This window comes from Falco rusticolus, chromosome 10 (genome assembly GCF_015220075.1).
Source record: "Falco rusticolus isolate bFalRus1 chromosome 10, bFalRus1.pri, whole genome shotgun sequence".
NCBI lineage: Eukaryota > Metazoa > Chordata > Aves > Falconiformes > Falconidae > Falco > Falco rusticolus.
In genome coordinates, this window is record NC_051196.1 from 12,940,609 (window position 1) to 12,959,456 (window position 18,848).

The window sequence follows — 18,848 nt, forward strand, 5'->3', positions numbered from 1 at the left end:
GGATTCGTATGAGCAAAACCCAAGTACCACGAATTCTCAGGCCATATGCCTCACGTAAGGACTAGTGAATTAGTTCAGTACTGGGACACCGGGGTAATGTCTGATTGTCTCTCACCATACCAGGTATCAGAGAGAAGGTCTTTGAGCTTTGTCATTCCCAGTCCAGCCACCTACCCAGGCTTCTACCCTGTTTCTGTGCTCATTTTTGTAGTGCTGAGTGCTTGAGATGTATCACAAATACAGGAAAATTCCTTCTGCTGCAGCTGTGGAGAAGGGATGCAACAGGTTTGGGATCAAACTTGCTCCTCCTCACCTCCTCACCCCCCGCAAACCCCGCCACCACTTCCCCCCATATTTTTATATGGCAGTGGTACCAGTGAAGCTATCCTGTTCTCTTTGTGTACCCAGTGGCTCCTCTTGCTCCCTGCCTTGTTCCAGCAGGAACATTTGTGCAGTTACGAGGTAGGTTGGATGAGGAGACTGACCCACACCAAACCAGATGGTTTTTCCCTGGCGCTAACTGGATGGGTTTCCCGGGTGGGATTCCCTATTCCCACTCCAGGGCAAGTGCAGGGGCAGGAGCGGGGTAAGCGGGCTGAATGCTGGAGTGCGGGTTTTGCAGCTGTGTCACAGTAAGTTAGCTACAAATATTTGTGAAACTATGGCCTCAGACTCCATTCCAGGCAAAGATTCCCTGGGAAATGTTGCTTAGATTTGGTGAGGAGGACAACTCATCTGTGGGCCATTTTGTCTGAAACAGGAATTTTCCTTTGGTGGTTCCCAGTGCTTGCTTCTGTTAAGAGGGGAAATGACAATAGTAAAAAAAAACATCAGGCTGAAAGGTCTAATATCAAATCTGGAAAAAAAAACTTATGCTGTTTAGCCTTTTTTTTCCCAGGTTATTTTCTAATTTGCCATGTTTTTAAACAGGGCAATCCATCCTAGCGGATTTTCGTCTGGCAATACTGGGGACCTTTCTCATTGTTTTCAACAACAAAGAAAAACCTGCCTGGTTGCCACCCATATCCAAAGGTTGCCCAGAGTCAAAATGACTTATTTAAACCATGTAGGGGACGGCTTACTCTAAGAGGCCTGTTAGGAGCTGAGCTTTGCTGTCAGCTCGATTGCTCTGAATTGTCGGGAATTTTTTCCTTTCCTTTTCTTTATTTCTCCCCATTGTAAGCACACGACCGTGGAAGTCCCCCCTTCCCTTTGCTGTCTCGAAAGTAAAAGCACAGCCACCTCGGAGCTTTACTTCGTTACTGCTCACTGCTGACACGACCGCTGCGGATTTTGGGGTGGGGGAGACAACGGCAACCTCCCTGATTTATTCCTCCCTATGGAAAAGCCCCCATTATCCTAAGGCGATGTTCACCCTCCAAGGCTGACCCTACAGCGCATTTTTCCGATGGCTGAGGTTAGCCTGCCTGCAGAAGGAGCAGAGCACCGCATGAAGAACTAAGGATGAAAGGTGTGGAAGATGGGAAAACCCGTTTGGGGGATTTTTTTTCCCCCAAAATTGTTGTTGTTTGTTTATTTTATTCTTTATTTCTGCAGGGGCAGAGCCGAGCAGCTCCGCGCGGTGCCGGGCCGGCGGTGTGCGAGGGGTGCGATGCCCGGCGGGGGGGAGTCCCGGCGGGCTCCCACACAGCCCCCCCCGCGCCCCGGGACTGTGGCAGCCGGCCCCCCCCCCCGCGGTCCCCGGCCCCCGGCAGAGCCGCTGCTCCCGCCGGCCTCTCCCGCCGGCTCGGTGGGGGGAGGCTGTGCCGCGCTTGGGAAATGCAGCAGCGATTCCTCCCTCCCTCCCTGCCCGGGGGGGTGAAGTGCGAGGCAGCGGGAGGAGCTGTGCCTCTGTGTGTGTGTGTGTGTGTGTGTGTGTGTGCATGTGTGTGTGTGTGTGAGTGTGTGTGTGTGCGCGCGTGTGTGCGTGTGCGAGCAGCGCTCCGTGGCCGCCGTGTTTCCTGGTGCCTGCTCCCTGACCCCAGTGGCAGCCCCGCTCACTGCACCGCGCCCGCCCCCGCCGCCGCCCCGCACCCGGAGCCGGAGCCGGAGCCAGGCCGCCGCCGGGCACCGCCGCGGGGTCGGGCGCAGGTTCTGCCCCGGCCGCGCCCCCGCAGCCCCATGGAGCGGCCCCGCTGCCCGCGCTGAAGGCATCCCCGAGCCGCCCGCCGCGGCAGCCGGCGGAGGGAAGGTGAGCGGCCCCGGGCCGGTGCCTGCGTGCGGGGGCGGGGGGCGGCGGGGGCAGCGGCGCACAAAGCGGCGGGTTAGAGGTGCCGTGTCATGGGCGAGCGGGGGGGCGGGCAACGCTCCGGCGCGGCGGGGCCAGCCTGCTGCGAACAATAATACGGATGGAACCGGCCGCCGGCGCTGCCCGCCTGCCCGGCGTGACCGCCCCGAGCCCGCTGGGTCGGGTCGGGTCGGTGCGGCGGCGCTTCCCCGCAGCCCGGGCGGCTGTTCCGGCGGCGCGGAGCCCGGCCGCCCTGCCCTGCCCCCCCAGGCCGTGCCCCGCTGCCCTCCGCCGCCGCCGCGCCTCTCGGCCGGGGCGGGGGGGGACGGGCTGCGGCGCTGGCAGCGGCCTGGGGCCGGGAGGCGGCGCGCCGGCCCCGGGCTGGGGGTCGGGGCTTGGGGCGGCGCGGCGGGGCCGGGAGCGTAGGCCGGCGAGCATTGTGCTGGCTGGGGCCAGCGGACGGGCGGCAGCGCCGAGCGGCTGGCGGGGGGGGACGGGGCTGCCGGGGACTCGGGGGGCACGCACACGCCGCAAAAGTACGGCGGGTAGGGCGGGTTTGCTTTGCCGCTCCCCGGCGGAGTTTCCCCCTCTGCCTTCAGCCGGCGGGAGAACCCGCGGTGGAGCCGCGATCCCGGAGGCCTCACGCACTTGGAAACCTCCCGAGGGCGGGGGCGAGGTGCGGGGGGCGGCGCGGTTGGCACCGCCGGGATCGAAAGCAGCGGGCACCCCCCAGCCCCCGCCGCGCTCCCCCGCGGAGTTTATTGCATCCCTCCCCCGAACACCCCCCCCCCGCCCCCAGACCCCGCTTCGGCTCGGCGGCGGCCGGGGCTCTGCGTGCGAGGGGAACTTTGTGCGCCATGGCACGTACCGCACCGCGGCGCAGAGCTGCCCCCGCCGCGGCGAGCGGCCCGGGGGGGCCAGGCAGGGGGCGCGGGGCGGGGGCTGCGGCACACGCCGGGACGGGGCCGCGCCGGAGCCATTGGCCACCCAGAGCCATCAATCACGGGGTGGTGGTGGTGGTGGTGGGGGGGGGAGCGACGAGCCCGGGGCCCCGCGGGGCCGCGGCCGGGGCGGCCCGGGAGCCGGCGACGGCGGGGAGCGGCCGGGAGCCCAGGTACCGCGGGGCGGCGGCGTGGGGGGCCGTGGTCCGCACCCCCCTTGCCCCCCCCCCCCCGCCGGTGCCTTGTCGGGCGGGGGGCGGTGGGTGCCCGCGCTCCGGGGGGTTGCGGGGGCTGGTGCCGCACGGTGCCGGGATAGCGGCTGTATCCGCGGGAGGTGCTGACACGGGGTTAACCCTTTCGGCCGGCCGCCTTTCAAAAGCGGCTTTTCTAGCGCCAGAGCCGCCGGCAGGCACATTTTTGAAATTCAGATGAGGGAGGCGTAAATATTTTATGGGGGAAAGGCTCTCGGCGTGCCTGCGGGGCGGGCGGCGCGCCGGGAGACGGCACCGGTGACTTCTCTGCGCATCCTGGGCGATAGTTTTTTTGACCCGGCGGTACCATGCGGCTTTAAAATGTAGCTGCGCCTAAGTCCGTGCCAGCCCTTTTCTGAAAAAGTGCCGGTTTGTACCTGGAGACCTAGGCCGACGCGTACAATAACGCATCCGCGCATACCCGCGCATCCCTGCATCCCCCCGCATCCCGGCGCGCCTCCGCGCTGGGGCAGGGCTCTTCGCCCAGGGTAGCAGCTATGGCTGGGGGGGTCGCAGCCTGCTAAAGAAAGAAACAGTCCTCATTTCGCTGTTTATGACTTAAAACCGGTGGGGAAGGTGCTGCACGTTGTTTTACTTGACAGATCTGAAAAATAATGCAACTTTTAGTCTTTTGTACTCGCCTCCTGTCTGTAATCTTCAAAGAGTGGTTGCAGGTGGAGGAAGGACGGCGGTGATTCAAAGTAGCCTTTTTATTTTTGGTTTTTTTTCATCTTGGGCCTAAAATAAATTTGTTCTTAAAGTTTTGAAGCGTTCAGCTCCTTTTTGATATTTTCTTCAGAGAAGTTCACAGTAAAGAAGGTAATAATTAGTTCTTAGGTAATAATTACTTCTGGTAGGTGAGCTGTAGTACTCTGTGGAGCATTAAATGGAAATTAGAGAATTGACACAGAAGCCAGCTTCAGATTTTACTTTTTTTTTTTTTTTTCCTTTCCTCTCTCTCCAATCCGGCATTTGTTGTTGAATTTCATTTTAAAAGGATACTTTGTTCGGCTTTGTCTTAATTTAAATATAGAGATTTATTTTTAAGATTAAAGATTGGAACGATGGGAAGCAATTGCATCTTATATACTTGCAGTCTTACTGAAAGTCAACTTTAAAGTATTTAATACAGCTATTCAAGTATCCTCTTATAATTTGTTTTATGCCAGTTAGTTGTAATTTCTTTCTGTAACATGGATTGTTATAAACCTTGTAAAAAATGCTTATTATCTTTATGTATAATTCACTCTCATGAACAAATTGGATTTTTCTTCCATGAGTGAAATTTAATGTTCTGACCTTTCTGATTCTAGATTACTGAAAATAGTGTGATTTAGCTTTTCTGAAAGCCCAAGCATATTTTTGTTGTTGGTTTACTGTGTTGTTTTATATTGTAGCTTTTAATTGGGGAAAAAATAACATTAGACATGTAATTTTTACGCTACTACTTAATTTATGCAGACGCTGAAGTTCTTGCTGTGTAAAAGAAAAACTTAGTTGTGTTTTTTTTTTTTTTTTTCCTGGGAGCTTTGATGGCTAGCATTTTTGTTAATGACAGTCATTTCTCTAACAGGAAGATGTTTTCATTTGTATTTACTTTTCAGTGCAGGGCAATTATGTTGCTCTGTGTTGCACACTCTTGGTAGTTTCTATCTCAAAAGAATTACAGTACTTGGAACAGGACTGCAATTTGAAGCAGGTGTTGTGTTTTACTGTTATGCAAAATAACACTAAAATATAATTGTAAGGGAAATTAAGGAAACAGCTGCAGACTTGGTATGGTAACCGCTACATTATGATTCCTGAGCAGTTGTTGCACGCATCTTACACATCACTTCTAACACAGCAAAGGTTTGGTTTAGTAAAGCTCACCTTGCTGATTTTCACTCCTGAAACTTGTGCTTATTATGAGAGGGGGTTAGTGCAAAGACCGGACCATAACCTTAGTTAAGGATGTGTACTATCTCACTAGTGACTCAGTTTTTAAATGGGAACTTTATGGTTTAGTTTCATTTTTTCCCCTTTTCGTTTTTATCTTTTTTTTCCCTCCAGTACTAAAGATGATGAAGGATAGAACCCAATTACTGGAATGAAGGTTGCAGAATGTCTTAACCCAACTAACATATGGAAGCGTACATAGGCCTGAGGTTGTAAAATAGTAAAATAAATGGCCTATAGCAGGCCATCTGCCATTTGCGGGGCATTTTTATCATGCTTCATGCCAAACTGGAAATTAGTCTTTGTATTAAAAATATATTTTGAATACAAATCAAAGATTCCAAATGTTTAACGTTACACATGGCAAACACATTTTGATCTGGGAGCTAAGAGAAGTCCAGGATGATCACACTAGAAAAATACTGCTTAGCTTGATGCTCAGGGCTCTCAAGTCATGCTCTTGTCTTTCCTATCTCTTTGTCTGCCCAGCAAGCACTGATTTATTTTTGTAAATTACACACCAGATATGAAAAATCCACTATTGCATGTGGCAAGTAAGTGGGGGCGGGGCGGGAAATCAACTGATGGGAAGTGTCATGATTTCATGGAAGTCCTTTCAGCTAGGGTGGTGTGTGCCATTTGAGGGTCTGCCTCATGGACAGGGCTTTTAGAGAGTTGCTCATCTTTAAGGTATTCTTCAAACATCAGCTGATGAATTTTCACAGTCCCTCTGAAAGGAAGGCAGCTGAGGTATCCCCAGTTTATTGATTGAAGAAATTGAAGCACAGATTCTGTGCAGGGAACTCAACAGGGATGGGGTTTGGGAAGTTTCTGGCTATTTGGGCTTACACTCGTATTATAGGACGCTTCCAGTCTTAATGCAAAATATGTCTAAGAGCACTTTGAAGAAGCGAAAGATAGGGATGCATAGAGAGGGAAGAGCATATTTCTTTCATCTTATGCAGAAATATTTATGCATAACATCGCACTTAAATGTCAGATAAATCATTACTGTCAGGTGATGAATCCAAACCAATTTCATTGCTAGTGCACTAGAACATGAGTGTTCTATTACTGTTGTCTAGACACTAGCCTTTCTCAGGACAGATAAAGACTTTGATTCAGAGGTATGTGGGTCTACCTTTTGCTATGCAATTGGTGAAATTCTCTGGTTTGCATCAGTTTCTCTTAAGTCTCTCAGATGTAACTTATTTTGTAAAGCTAAAACAGGGCCTTAGAAACAAGTGTGGGTATTTGTAGAAAGCCATTTGTCCATCAGGAAATGGGGTTCCCTTGTTAATTTTCATGGTGGCAATTAGCACAAGATGTTATTTAAAATAAAGAATAGTGAATGTGGAATATTTAATGGGAGCTTTCAACACAGTTTTCCTCCCACCCTTAAAGATAAAGCCTTCCTTACTTTCAGCATTTATCCTTTGGATGTATTTAATGGTGATGGAGTTAAATGATGAGGAAATTTTAAAAAAGAGTGAATAGTAAAGCTTAGAGAGTTGGGTGATGGGTACATCAAAAATAGATCTTTGAATGGAAAGCAGGGGAGGATGAAGCAATATGTCCGTGTATATTTACATCTCTTTTGAATTTATAGCAGCGTGTGCTGTCTTTCTTTCCTGGCAGAGGTCGGCGGAGTTGATGAGGAGCTGCTGGGAGCTGGGAGCCACCTGGGACACGATGCCCTACCCCGCTCCTGGCCTTGGGAAGCTGTGAGCTGCTCATGTCCATAAGGAGGAAGGATGGCTCATGGAATTCCTTCACAAGGCAAAGTTACCATAACGGTGGATGAGTACAGCTCCAACCCAACGCAGGCGTTTACGCACTACAACATCAATCAGAGCAGGTTCCAGCCTCCGCATGTGCATATGTGAGTATCCCTGACACTGCCTGCCTGTGTGCCTGCTGTGTGCCTGCCTGCGCCCTTGCACCGGGAGCTGCTGCTGCCCGACTGGGTTGAAAACTGGAAAAATTGGTTAGCCACCTTAGCTAAATAGGTAAAAAGGTTATTCACTTTTCTAACGTGGTGTGTTTGAGAAGCCACTGCTCCATCATCTCCTGGAGATAACTCTGCTGCCAGGGACTCCAAGCACCTTGCCCCAGAGGGGACTAACTGGGTGCATTTTTCTGCCACTCCTCACTCTGCAGATCTCACTTTGACTCGCCTGAGGGACCCATGGCTTTAAAATTTAAGCTCCCTTCCCCCAGCCTTTACACTCAGCTGCGAAATAGGGCTAATTGGGACTAATTGTCCCCCCTGATCACTGAATCCTTTGTCCTCCTGGTTGCGAGTGGAACGTGTGCCGCATGCTGCATTCCACTCGCAACCTGCTGCACAAAGGGCTTGGGGGTGGGGTGGGGTGGGGGGGGCTGCCCGGTGGTGCCTCCCCAGAAATACAAAACCCACGACCCTGGCCCGGGCTTAAACCAACAAAAAGCATGGGAAGTGGGGAGCTGAAGGCTTCCTACCTCACCTTGTTATTCCTGGGTATTGTATGACCCGCAGGACCATTCCTCTGCAGGGTCCCCAGGCACAATGGTCTGCATCAGAGCTAAGTACCAGTTTTAACTGAATTTCCTTCCCATTGTTTAGTTAGGTTTGATCTTTATCGGTTATTTCTCTGAAGGTTCTTTTTTTTCCTTCTCACATTAATAGACTGAAAAGCACGTGAAACTAAAACAAAGACGACATCTCTCGACCTCCTGCTGCCATTGTTAAGCAGGGTTTTGAACGATGCCACACTATTGAATTTGATAAGGATTTTGCATAATAAGGAGGGGAAAGTTGTATGGGGCTTCATTGCATTTTTGTTATGTAGAAGCCTGCCGGAAGAGTCACAATGTAGGAGTTCAGCACCTTCTAATAGGATTTCCTGTGGTTACAACCTTCCTAAAGGCAACTTTAGGAGGGATGCTGAAGAGTTGTCTGTCCTGCCTGTAACTTTTCAAGGTGGAAAAAGTTTTCCTTAATTACATTTGATTATTACTACAACGGTGATGTAATTCTTCTTTTAGAAACAGTTCCATTTCTTGATGCACTTTTCAGATCTTTTGTCAGCAAATTTGTGCTGCGTGTTTGGTGCTCCAGACTGCACTTCTGACTGACCTTATGTACAAATTCTATGTAGAGAATGAATTCAGAACAAACAAAAGAAATGTAGAAAGCAGTTTTGAAGAATGCATTATAATCGACATTGATGTCAGTGGGAGCTGGTTTGAGGACCAGCTGAGTGTGGTGTTCAGCATTGCAAAAATTGCTCGTGCTTTGTTTCAAAAGCTTGCAAACAATTTATACAGCTACTACTCTAATAATTTGCATCTCTCTTAAACGATACTGACTTGACAGATGTCTTAAAAGAGATTTTACTTGTTTGGAGAAGTTGTGTAATTGAAATAAATACTGAAGCTGTAAAGTAGAACATAGTGATGGTATTTTGAAAGATTTTTAACTGAACTGCTGCAGCTTTCTTAAAATCAGTAAATTGGTTTCAAGGAAGGGTGCGGCATACTAGAAGGGAGATCAAAATTTAGAAAAATCGGACAGGGATTAGTCTTGGGTTCACAATGGGAGCAAAGACAACAGCGTTGTGGTTCAGGAGGTGAGTTCAGGTTTAGGTCTCCGTTGCAAATGATGGGATTTAGAAAACCTGTTGAGTTAAAAATGCCAGGATCCTAGCAGCAGGTCTCTAGAGTTGTGGGAAGAGGAAAGCAAGGAAAGGGCAGCTGTGAGTGTGGGTTTGTGTGATGGTAAGAACGGTATTTATGGGGAGGAGAGGCTAGACTGTGTGGTAGCTTCAGAAGGCATCCTTATTTGTCTTCCCAATGTTTTGTAATGGAGGCGTTGTGCATATTTCTGAAAGAGGATGTCATCAAGCGAGAAACCCGAACAGAGAATCGGTGAAAGCAGTATTAACAAAGAAACCATGATCTTTTTACCCTGTTGTATCTTTGCTAGTGCCACATTGCGGCAGCTGCCAGTATTGTTTGATTTGACTTCATTTTACAGTCTGCTTTTCTTTTTTTGCGGTCTTGAAGTAATGCATGCAGCTTGGTTTTTCCAAGGGGGAGTTTGAGGAGGTTTTATTCTTCTGTAGTGAAAAAAAAATAAATTGAAAAAATCATTGGATGATGGGAAATGAATAAAGCAACACGGTAACTGAGTGTTATGACATGTATGCGAATAGCAGGGCAATGTATTGTTACAGGGCCCTGCTGCTAACCATAAATCTGTAGCTTGAGTGTAGCTTAAGGACAATGTTCCTTCCTGAAGGAAGTAATATTTTTTAATAAGTAATTTCTTTATGGATATGCATCTCCATGTGCAAAGGTGAGAAATGGATTCTTGGTGTACACGGAGCTGTTTTCTGGTTCTCGTATCTTTTGGCCCCAACCCTCACCTTGGAGTGAATGGAGAGGCTGTGGAACACCATCAGCGTAAATCGGGCGGTGAAGGTACTCCTGCTGTTACTCTGCCTGTTCTGTGGGACATGTGTCCTGTGCTTTTTCTCTGGCTTTTATTTACTGCCTTTCACACGAGTGTCATGTAGTTTGATCAGCAGGGATACAGTTCTCTTTTATCATCTATGTATTTTTACACCAGCGCTTCTTAGTGGATCCGTTTAAGCATAGTATCAGGTAAATAACAGTGTATTAATGCTGGCTTTGCTTGGGCTGGCTGTGACAGCAGTTTTGTCAGTTACTTAAGCTCTGGTATAGTATGGCTTTTGAATCAGTCTGTCCAGTCTTTGTATTTTATTTCTCAACTAATTAATGTTTGAACAAGTGTTCTGAAGACAATTTTTACTGTACGATTATTTTGGATAAAGGGATATCAGGTTAAATATTTTGTCATCCTGAAGCAGCGCTCCCACCCACAGGTTTCACTTAATTTTCTGAAGATGTTATACAGTGTTTGCATCTGAATGCTTTGTTCAAGTCGTGTTTACTTTCATTTAGTTTTAATTAACTGCATCACCATAGTTCCTTGCTTTAAAGGGCAGTTGCAAAACAATAACAATTATAATATGCCTCCCTTTGATTATTATTGTTCTGAAAGTATTGATACTTTCCCATTTTTTTTGTTAAGAATTGTGGCTGCAAGAGGCAAATGTTGCTTGCCTCTTTGGTGTAGTGAGTGCTGCCAGATATTACAAGGTGGTTTGTTTTTTTTTTTTTAAAAAAAAAGGGGCGGAGGGCGGGGGAAGAAAAAGCTTTCAGGCTGGTTTAGACCTTTGAGATGTTTGGTATGAGGCTACGGTCAGTGGTGGCAGCGATGCCCACGAGCAGTGGCAGAATGCAGCCCTGGGGATGGGGTGGCAGGCGCTGGAGGAGCTGGCACACCGGGCAGGTGTGTTGTGCTGGCAGCTGCAGGAGGCTTCACCCTGTCAAATTCAGTAGGCTTTAATTCAGTAGTAGGAGAGTAAGAAAGATAGAGGCTTCTGTAGCAGAGCAAAAGTCTTCTAAATGAGGTTATTCATACCTGGAGATACATTGAACAATCTGTAACTATATAATTTTACTGCCTTTTCTGTACTGGATTAATTCCCCATGTGAATATTCTTATTCTAAAACAACGAGTATAAACAGAATGTTATATTAGTAGAAATATATATATGTAGTTGAATAAAGTATTTAAATGTATGAGTGTGTGTAAATGTGTATATATAATAATAATAGTAATATAAAAATATAGCTGTATAATCACAGAAGAAAAAACTTTCAACTGTGATAAAGCCTTAAGTTGTTACAACCTGGAGAACTTAAAAGACTACTAACCTTGAAAAACAGAATCTTGCCTATTTTTTTCTTTTCTTGGGGAAACCGTTCTGCATTTAATGAGCTTTATAAACTGCCACTGAGATTAGTGGGAAGTCATGCATTTGATTTGTAATATTACCAACTTTTGTTTCCTATAAGGTGTGGGATATTTAGGGGGAAAGAGTTGGCATTAATAGAATATCGACTTATTTGACGTTTACAGAACAGTGGAGTTCGTACCTGTGGTGATACTGGTTGAGAGAATACAGAGGTTCAGCCTTCAGTTAGCTGTCCCGTGTGTGACTAGGCAGACTGCTTCAGTTGGTGCTGGTACAATAGAGGATCACAGTTTTGGTGGAAATTGTTGCTCTGTCCATTAATAACACTTCCTACAAAAGCATACATAGCTCATGACCACCTAAGCACCTTTTCACTACTGCTTTTTCTAAATAACTAAAAAAACCCCAGTACTCTTTGATACAGTCAAGGTACAATTAAGCTGTAATTGTGAAAACAGAAGTACGTGGAATGAACATGTCTAAAACTTGAGCCTAACTTTTGGACACAGGGATTTTTATTGGCGTCATGGCTCACAGCTTATGTTGGTGCAATTTTCGTCTCTCTTCCTTGCTGGTCCCTCAGTGGCATGGGTGGCTGCTGAAAGGCAGGAGTTTACAACCTGATGCATTAAGTAAAAGAAACCTGTCTTAGGGCAAGAGCAGGAGCCCTTCAGCAGCTGCCCCAAAGCAGCTGAGAGAATCCTTACAGCTCTCCCAAAATAAATAGTCTCCACTCAAGAAGAGGGCTGTTAACTCATTGCATTTTCTGATGCTCTTGCCATAGAACAACAGAAACCAAGTTGCAAAGATGCTAATTTTAATGGTCATTAAGAAAACTGACTTACTGGAGCATGTGCATGGGTGTATGTCTGTGTGAGTCAAGATCTGTACTGATCTTAAGGATACTACGTTATTTCAGGTTACTTACTTTGCAAAAATCAAAGCATAATGCAAGTTCTAAACTTAAGTTTATATGTAAATTTACATGTAAAATGAGAATAAAAACATTTTCATGAGGATACACTTAAAGGCTTTTGAGGTGTTGGAGTGGAGCATGATGAAAGTGAGGTGTTCATACAGACTTCATATAAAGCTGAGGGATTGCAGTTTTGTAATTAAAACTCAAATTTGGGCTCTTTGTATTGTGTTTATGCAGTGTAGTCATAATATGCTAAGCTCTCTTGAAAAACTGATTGTTTCTGACCTCTCTTTTTGTCATTGTGAAAAGGAATAGTATCAACTTACCTTTTAAAAAATGTTCTGACATACCTGAAGGCTGATGCTTAAAAGTGCCGGTATTATTACAAATGTAGGATAGGTTTAAATTCATTTTTTGTCACCATTGCTCTGTTGGTTCCTATATTTGCATGTTGTCCTGTCCTAAGATGGAAGCCAGGTCTGGTTTAAGTTGGTGATAACCCCCTTTACCTCTGGTGCTAGTGGGAGCAGGCTGCCAGAAATCCACCAGCGCCTCAGTGCGAGGCATCAGCCTTGTGCGAGTACTACTCCTCCTAGACGTAAAAAGCTGGGATTGTAGGTTACTCGCAGGTCTGGAAGGGGGGATGTTCTTTGATACTCAGTGCTGAGCCTGCTGCTCCCCAGCAGCTAGCTCAGCCCCGGTGCCGCATGCTCTGCCACCTCCCCCGTGATGCTGGCAGAGCCCTTTGTGGGGCTGCTGTAGGTACCACTGAAATGGTTAAACACATCTGTTGGGTGGTGTGGGTGGGTGGTTTCCCCAGTGAGCTACTTTCAGTGATCTCTTTCTTGGTGTAGCCTCACCAGTAGTGGGTTACGGGGTGGCCAGCACAGGTGGGAGGGTGGGGATCTGACAACAGGCAAGGACTGGAGGGGATGGACATGTCTTCACCTTACTTCTTCATCGATGAAATTCTGCTGTTACAACACCTTGTAGAGTCAGCCTGGCCCCTGTTGGTAAAGCCTGAGAGGGAGAAGGAAGGAAAATTGTTTGTGTTTTATGCGCATGTATGTTCATGTTCTTTTATGTGGCATTAAACCTGAAAAGAAGCCTTCAGGTAATGAGCATTTTAATTATAAGACCCTATTTCAGTAGCTGAGCACTATAAATAGAAATTTTCATTACATGATCGGATTCTACATTTATAGCATTACCTATGCAATTCATTTAGCGGTCAGTCATACTGAGTGACAGTTTACTTATGTTTTCACGTCTATGTACAATATACAGTGTGTTCTTACCTTACGGGAAGTGCGTGATGTGATCTGACCAGGAATCCTTTATGCAGCAGCGGTCCCTACCACTGCCCCTTGTGCTATAGGGAGACTGCTCACCAAGGCAGTTTTTGCTATGAAGTAGTTAGGAAAAAAAAATAAAAACCATATACGTTACAATCAGGATGTTGCACTGTCACTGGAAGCTTTTCATTTATTTTCGTAAAATATCAGGGAAGTAGGACTGTTGTGGAAGCAGCAGCTTCTTGCTTTTGTTTAATGCTTGAAGGGTGAGAGCGCAATCTATCTTGGGCACAACTTCTAGAGCGCAGATTTCCAAACAGGGAGGTAATACTTTACAAAACTTGCAGGCTCCACACTGCAGATCCCATCGTAAGTGTTTGGCTTGTGATTTTCTCCTAGTGGCAGAATGAGGCTGGTCTTCCCTGGCAGTGGTGATAAGAGCTCCTCCCTGTGACACATAGCTATTCCAAGCCCAAGGAAAGTGCTGCACCTGCCTACCACACATCTGCTTTTGTTTTGCAAATCTTTCTTTGTGTATCTTGTTGGACAAATAAACAAAAGGAAGGCCCTGTAAACAATGTGGGTTTAGGTGTTTATGTTGTAGTTAAATTACTATATGTAGCTTGCTTATGTTTGATGCAGGGGTGTTTCAGAAGTGAGCAGGTGGTGTTGTGATGAACATTGATTTTTGTACTGAATGTTGCAGGGTAGCTTCTGGAGTTTACATTTCTGATCTTGAGCTACCAGAAGTGGCTTCATTTTCAAGTCAGTTGCCTAGCATAAGTATCTACAGAAAAATTCAGAAACGGAGAGCCAGAATGCCTGTCTCCTTCCCAGAAGAACACTTGGAAGGCTTTTGGTTTTGAATTCTGTAAAAGGCCATGGTGTAACTTGAGAAAATAAATGTGCTGAGGCATAGAAAAAGTACAGTGAGGTAGGGAGATTTCTTTAAAACATGCCCCTATGGACAGTGAGCTTGTAAAGTTACTTCTGTGAGGATACAGTGAAGTTTGGCATGAGGGTTACCTGCCTTACTTGAGCGATACATGCCCCCATGGAGCGGAGAGCCTGTGTTGGGTGGGAAGTCTGCTCAGAAGTCCGCTCAGTCTTGCGAGGTAAAATCATTCCCTTCTTAATTCATGCCAGGTCTTTCCGAGTGCCTAGAAGATTTTCCAGCAAGTTGTGAGTTTTGGTCTTTGAAGCAATGGCTTCTTGTTTCCAGTGGTTTGAATCATACTTGGCATGTGCAGTTGTAGCTTTGTGGACTTCATCATGATCATTTCTGCTCGCAGAAGGTCTGAGAGCGGCTTTTTAGTCTTGTGTGATGGGTACATGCAAAGCAGGGCAAAATAGAGGAAGGAGATAAGTGTGTCTCTGTGTACACCTGCACATATTTCATAGAAGGTGTTTCAGAAGATATAAAGAGCTCGTTGTTTGATGGGGTTTGGAAATTCAGGTCCTGCTCGCTTACTTTCGGCTTTGATGTGGGCCAATAAACTTCAGGTACCGGGAGCTGCAGTCATTTTATTTATCTCCTGAAGAGCTGATCATAAAGCTTGCTCTTAACCTCCGTAAGCCTGGAGCTTTCTCCTGGCACATCAGCTGTATGTGTCCTGCAGGATGTGCTGCGTGAAGGTTGGCTGAAACGGGATGCCTGGTGGGTGAGCACTGGTGTGGTGAGCTGCCACTGAAGCTTTCGGCATGGGGGCAGAGGATGTCTAGAGAGCAAGTCAACCTGTAATCCCCAGATAGAGTCATCCTCTTCCTAACTGATGGGTCGAGCCCATCTTATTTCTTATTGTTGTCTTGTAGATCAAAATGCTGTCGACAGATTCACCTGGTTACTATCCACTGACAGTGAAATGCTTGCCCCATTTTTATATGCTCTGTTTTACAGTGGGTGTATTTTCTAAATTTAAATTATTACGGGGAGGGGAGGAGAGACAAATAGGAAAATCCCAACTCTCTCCTGTTTTTACCAATAGATTTGAATGATTGTGCTGTGTGGCGCCTTGCAAGATTTGTTCTCGTCACAGGCTGCAGATTTCGTATTCCCAGACCCTCTCCTCCTTGCCTGCTGCTTGACACTAGGGCTACAGAGATTCCGCTGGATGTTGACAAGGAAAAAACAGTACTGGAGGCTGCCACGCACTAGAGTCCCTGCTTACAGTACTGGGCATTAACTTATATCCAGCACATTAGACTTAAAAGCACACAGCCGTTAAGTGTAGCACTCCCTTCCCAGGAGGGCAGCAGATGGAGAGAGGATGGGGGAGGGAAGGAGAAAGGAGTATGATAGAGGGACTTTATCTGATGCATTTGTAAGCCAGGAAACTTGCCATTTACCACGTTTACAATTTCGCTGGTATAAGGAATTGAGTGTAGTGACTGGGAGCATCAGGGTCAGCACATTACTCCTAAATGTTTTGCTATTGTATCAGTTTATGGGAAGGAAAAGGTGCTAGTCCAGTATATCTTCTTCATGCTCCTTTTATATAGGGAGCACAAAGGAAAAAGTCATTACTTTTTAATTACTCCAGGCTGCTTTGTTTCTTAAAGCACATTCACTTTTAGCCAACAGTGAGAATTACCGAAGGGTTATTTTCTTCCCTGTGAATGGTGAAATAGTAGTTTTGGGGAAGATAATTGTTCCGAATTAAAATTTCATGTGGTCCAGCATATTTAGTAAATAGGAGCCTTGTCCCTGTAGTTGTTAAATGCAGTGATTAGTGACAGTGTTACTGCTTCCAGTGGGACGGGACCAGTCACTTAGAGATGCCAGATTGAGTGGTTTACTCAATTTTAAGCTATGATTCTTTCAGGGACTTTTTTTCTCTGGTTGTGAACAATGTTCATGTAAGATTATGATAATTAACAGATATTAAAGAGGAGGGAAATTTCATCTTTATGGTTTGTTTATTTTGTAAATTTCAAGTCAGCCAGGCATTCACTTTTCCTCCTGGTGAAAAGCAGTGAATAGATTAAAACTGAATAAATACATAATAATACATTCAAGTATATATATAGAACTCAGGTGTAATCTTTGAAATTACTTGGAAGTTGTTTTTTTTTTTTAAATGTTTTGATTTTGATTATATCCCTCTTGACTTTAGTTTGATTTTTCATCATCTTTTGTTTGTTAAACGGTGATGCTTGCAGCTTTGAAGGGAAGGCATGTTTACAAGAACACATTTTTTTCTGCTATCTTTATTATTCTGTGCCTTGAAAGTTTCCCCTTAGGACATTCGCTTTGGGTTACTGAGGGGGAGTTATGACTCGTATTGCAACTTCTTAATCCTTTGGAGGGTATTTTTAATTTTTTGCACAAAGTTGATAAGGCAGTTTTTCTGCTAGATATGTCAGTATAATGCGGCTGCACAGATCAGATACTGTTTCATATACTCGTATACTGGATACGTGTTTCAGACACCCTCTGAGAATTAAAATGATGATGGTAATCTTCTGGGGGTGGTATGTGGTATTTTCTTCTTTTTTTATTTTTTGCACTGTGACCTTTGGCGGTGTTCTGCTCGGCTACTTTGCATGGCTGCTTTGTGAGAATGCCGCTGTGTTAATGGAAGGATCACACATACTGTTCCTCTCAGAACCTGATGCATCATCTTGGCAACAAAATTAAGACCTTTAACTCTCCAAGTTTTCATCATTTGTTGTTAGTTATGTGTTACCATACATTCTGTGCCTTCAGGAAAACAGGTTGTTTTAAAAACATATACAGGTAGCGTAGAGCCTTCATTTTCTCTGAGCCAGAGGAGAAAAGAAATCCCTGGTTTTGGTTTCAAGGAGTTTAAATGGTCTGTGTTTAGGGGGATTTTGTTTTGTTTTCAGGTTCATTCATTTTAGATATCATTAATACAGAGCACAGTTTCCTGAAAAGAATCCTTACATTCAGTCTAGGTTGTCAAGAGAAATACCAATTGTAAGTTGAAAAATTAACTTTGGATCACCTGGATTCCTTGATAGTCTGTTCATAATATCATTTAATATTGTGATATGCAAGAGTGACTATTTTCAGTCAGTATTTCTCTTAGAAGGTTTTTAAGACATCATTCTACAGAATGAGAAAGACCTTTTATGATTCATTTTATTCAGTGCAGAGTTAAAAGGTGTAAGCTGAAAGACATCAAGTCAGGAACTTGGTAATTCTTTTTATTAATTAGTTGAAGTTAAATGAGGGTCTGTAGAAGATTTGGTACAAGAAGTGGCAATTTTCTGGATATCTGTTTAGGAAGAGGCAATACAATTTTTTTAGGGTCTAGACGCTTGTCCAATAAAATGCAAGAGGAATGCACTGGAGGTGACTAATACAGAATAAATGGAAGATGAGAAATAGATAAATGATCTCAGATACCCAGAAGTAACCCAAGATAAGGTGTTGGCCTAAAGTATATTTCTTAGTACACCTCACACTTGCAGCTCAATTTCATTTCTTATGATTTTACTGTCTGCATATGTGTTTAAAGGCAATCTTGCTCTAGCATGAAGTGTAGCAGTAATACGTGGCACATCATTGCTGCAGCATTAGTATCGGAGTCTGTCTTTCAGGTCTGTATGTGTTTTATTATTTTCCTAACAAAAGCTTTTTCAGATTTTGAGCTTCCAGACCTGGGCCTTGTAGTTGTTCATGAGGGAATCTGGCAATGCTGACCAAGAGGTTGTACGTTAACACACCAAGGCAAGGTCATTTGAACCTTTCAGTGCTGTGCCCAGAACCTAGCAGCTTTAAAGGCACACCTTTTTTTTTTTTTAATGTATCCTTTACAGTTTTGCTTCTGTTGGGCTTAAGTCTGCTTGTGAGCAGTGTCAGACGGTGCAGTGGGAACGAATTCCCTTTCTCCACATACGCACACAGAGCTATTGCAGTGACTGTTGGAGCTTCCCTCCTAAGTTCCCCACAAATGACTGTCATCTTTTACCTGTGGGGTGATGTGGAGCCAGGAGGGTAGATTAGTCCCTGCCTCCACTCAAACTAGAGTTTCTTTAGAGAAAGAAACACCAGTTGCTGTGGTGGTCTTTGTTCCATGAATGTCTTTCTAGGAAATAAAGCACAGTCCTCTGTGTGTTTGGTTGTTGATTTTTTTTTTATTTTTTTTTTGTGTGTGTGTGTTTTTCTTTCTTTCTTTTTTTTTTTTTTTTTTTTTTTTTTTAAGGCACCAAACAGCTGTCAGGGGTAGGATTTCTGTTTGTTTAGGGTCAGATTAGACAATGAGCTCTAAATGATAAATCAGGGATCCTGCTATCTATCCCACGTCATCTGATTTTAAACAATATACCGAGCATTTGTAGGGCATGAATAGTGCTGACAAGTATGCGCAAAGAATTTATGGATTTTTTTTTTTCCTCTCTATTTTCCGAGCAGAAGAAGGCAGAGAACCAAGAGTTAAAATGTTGATTCGCTGATGGTATAAATTAAGTATATTATGTATCAGCT

At 45.5% G+C, this 18,848-nt stretch overlaps 1 protein-coding gene across 2 annotated transcripts in view; it reads left to right on the forward strand.

The window, feature by feature from the left end:
* Positions 1 to 1,905: 1,905 nt before the first annotated feature.
* The window catches only part of MPPED2 (metallophosphoesterase domain containing 2), a 107,573-nt gene continuing 90,630 nt past the window's right edge, over positions 1,906 to 18,848 (forward strand). The window contains exons 1-2 of one of the 2 annotated variants that reach the window (XM_037403323.1): positions 1,906 to 2,191; positions 6,996 to 7,239. In XM_037403323.1, the coding sequence (XP_037259220.1) occupies positions 7,112 to 7,239 (128 nt within the window). In that variant the 5' untranslated portion in view covers positions 1,906 to 2,191; positions 6,996 to 7,111. Of the gene's footprint in view, positions 2,192 to 3,290; positions 3,342 to 6,995; positions 7,240 to 18,848 lie in introns of those variants that run through there. The other variant, XM_037403324.1, reaches the window with a different exon arrangement.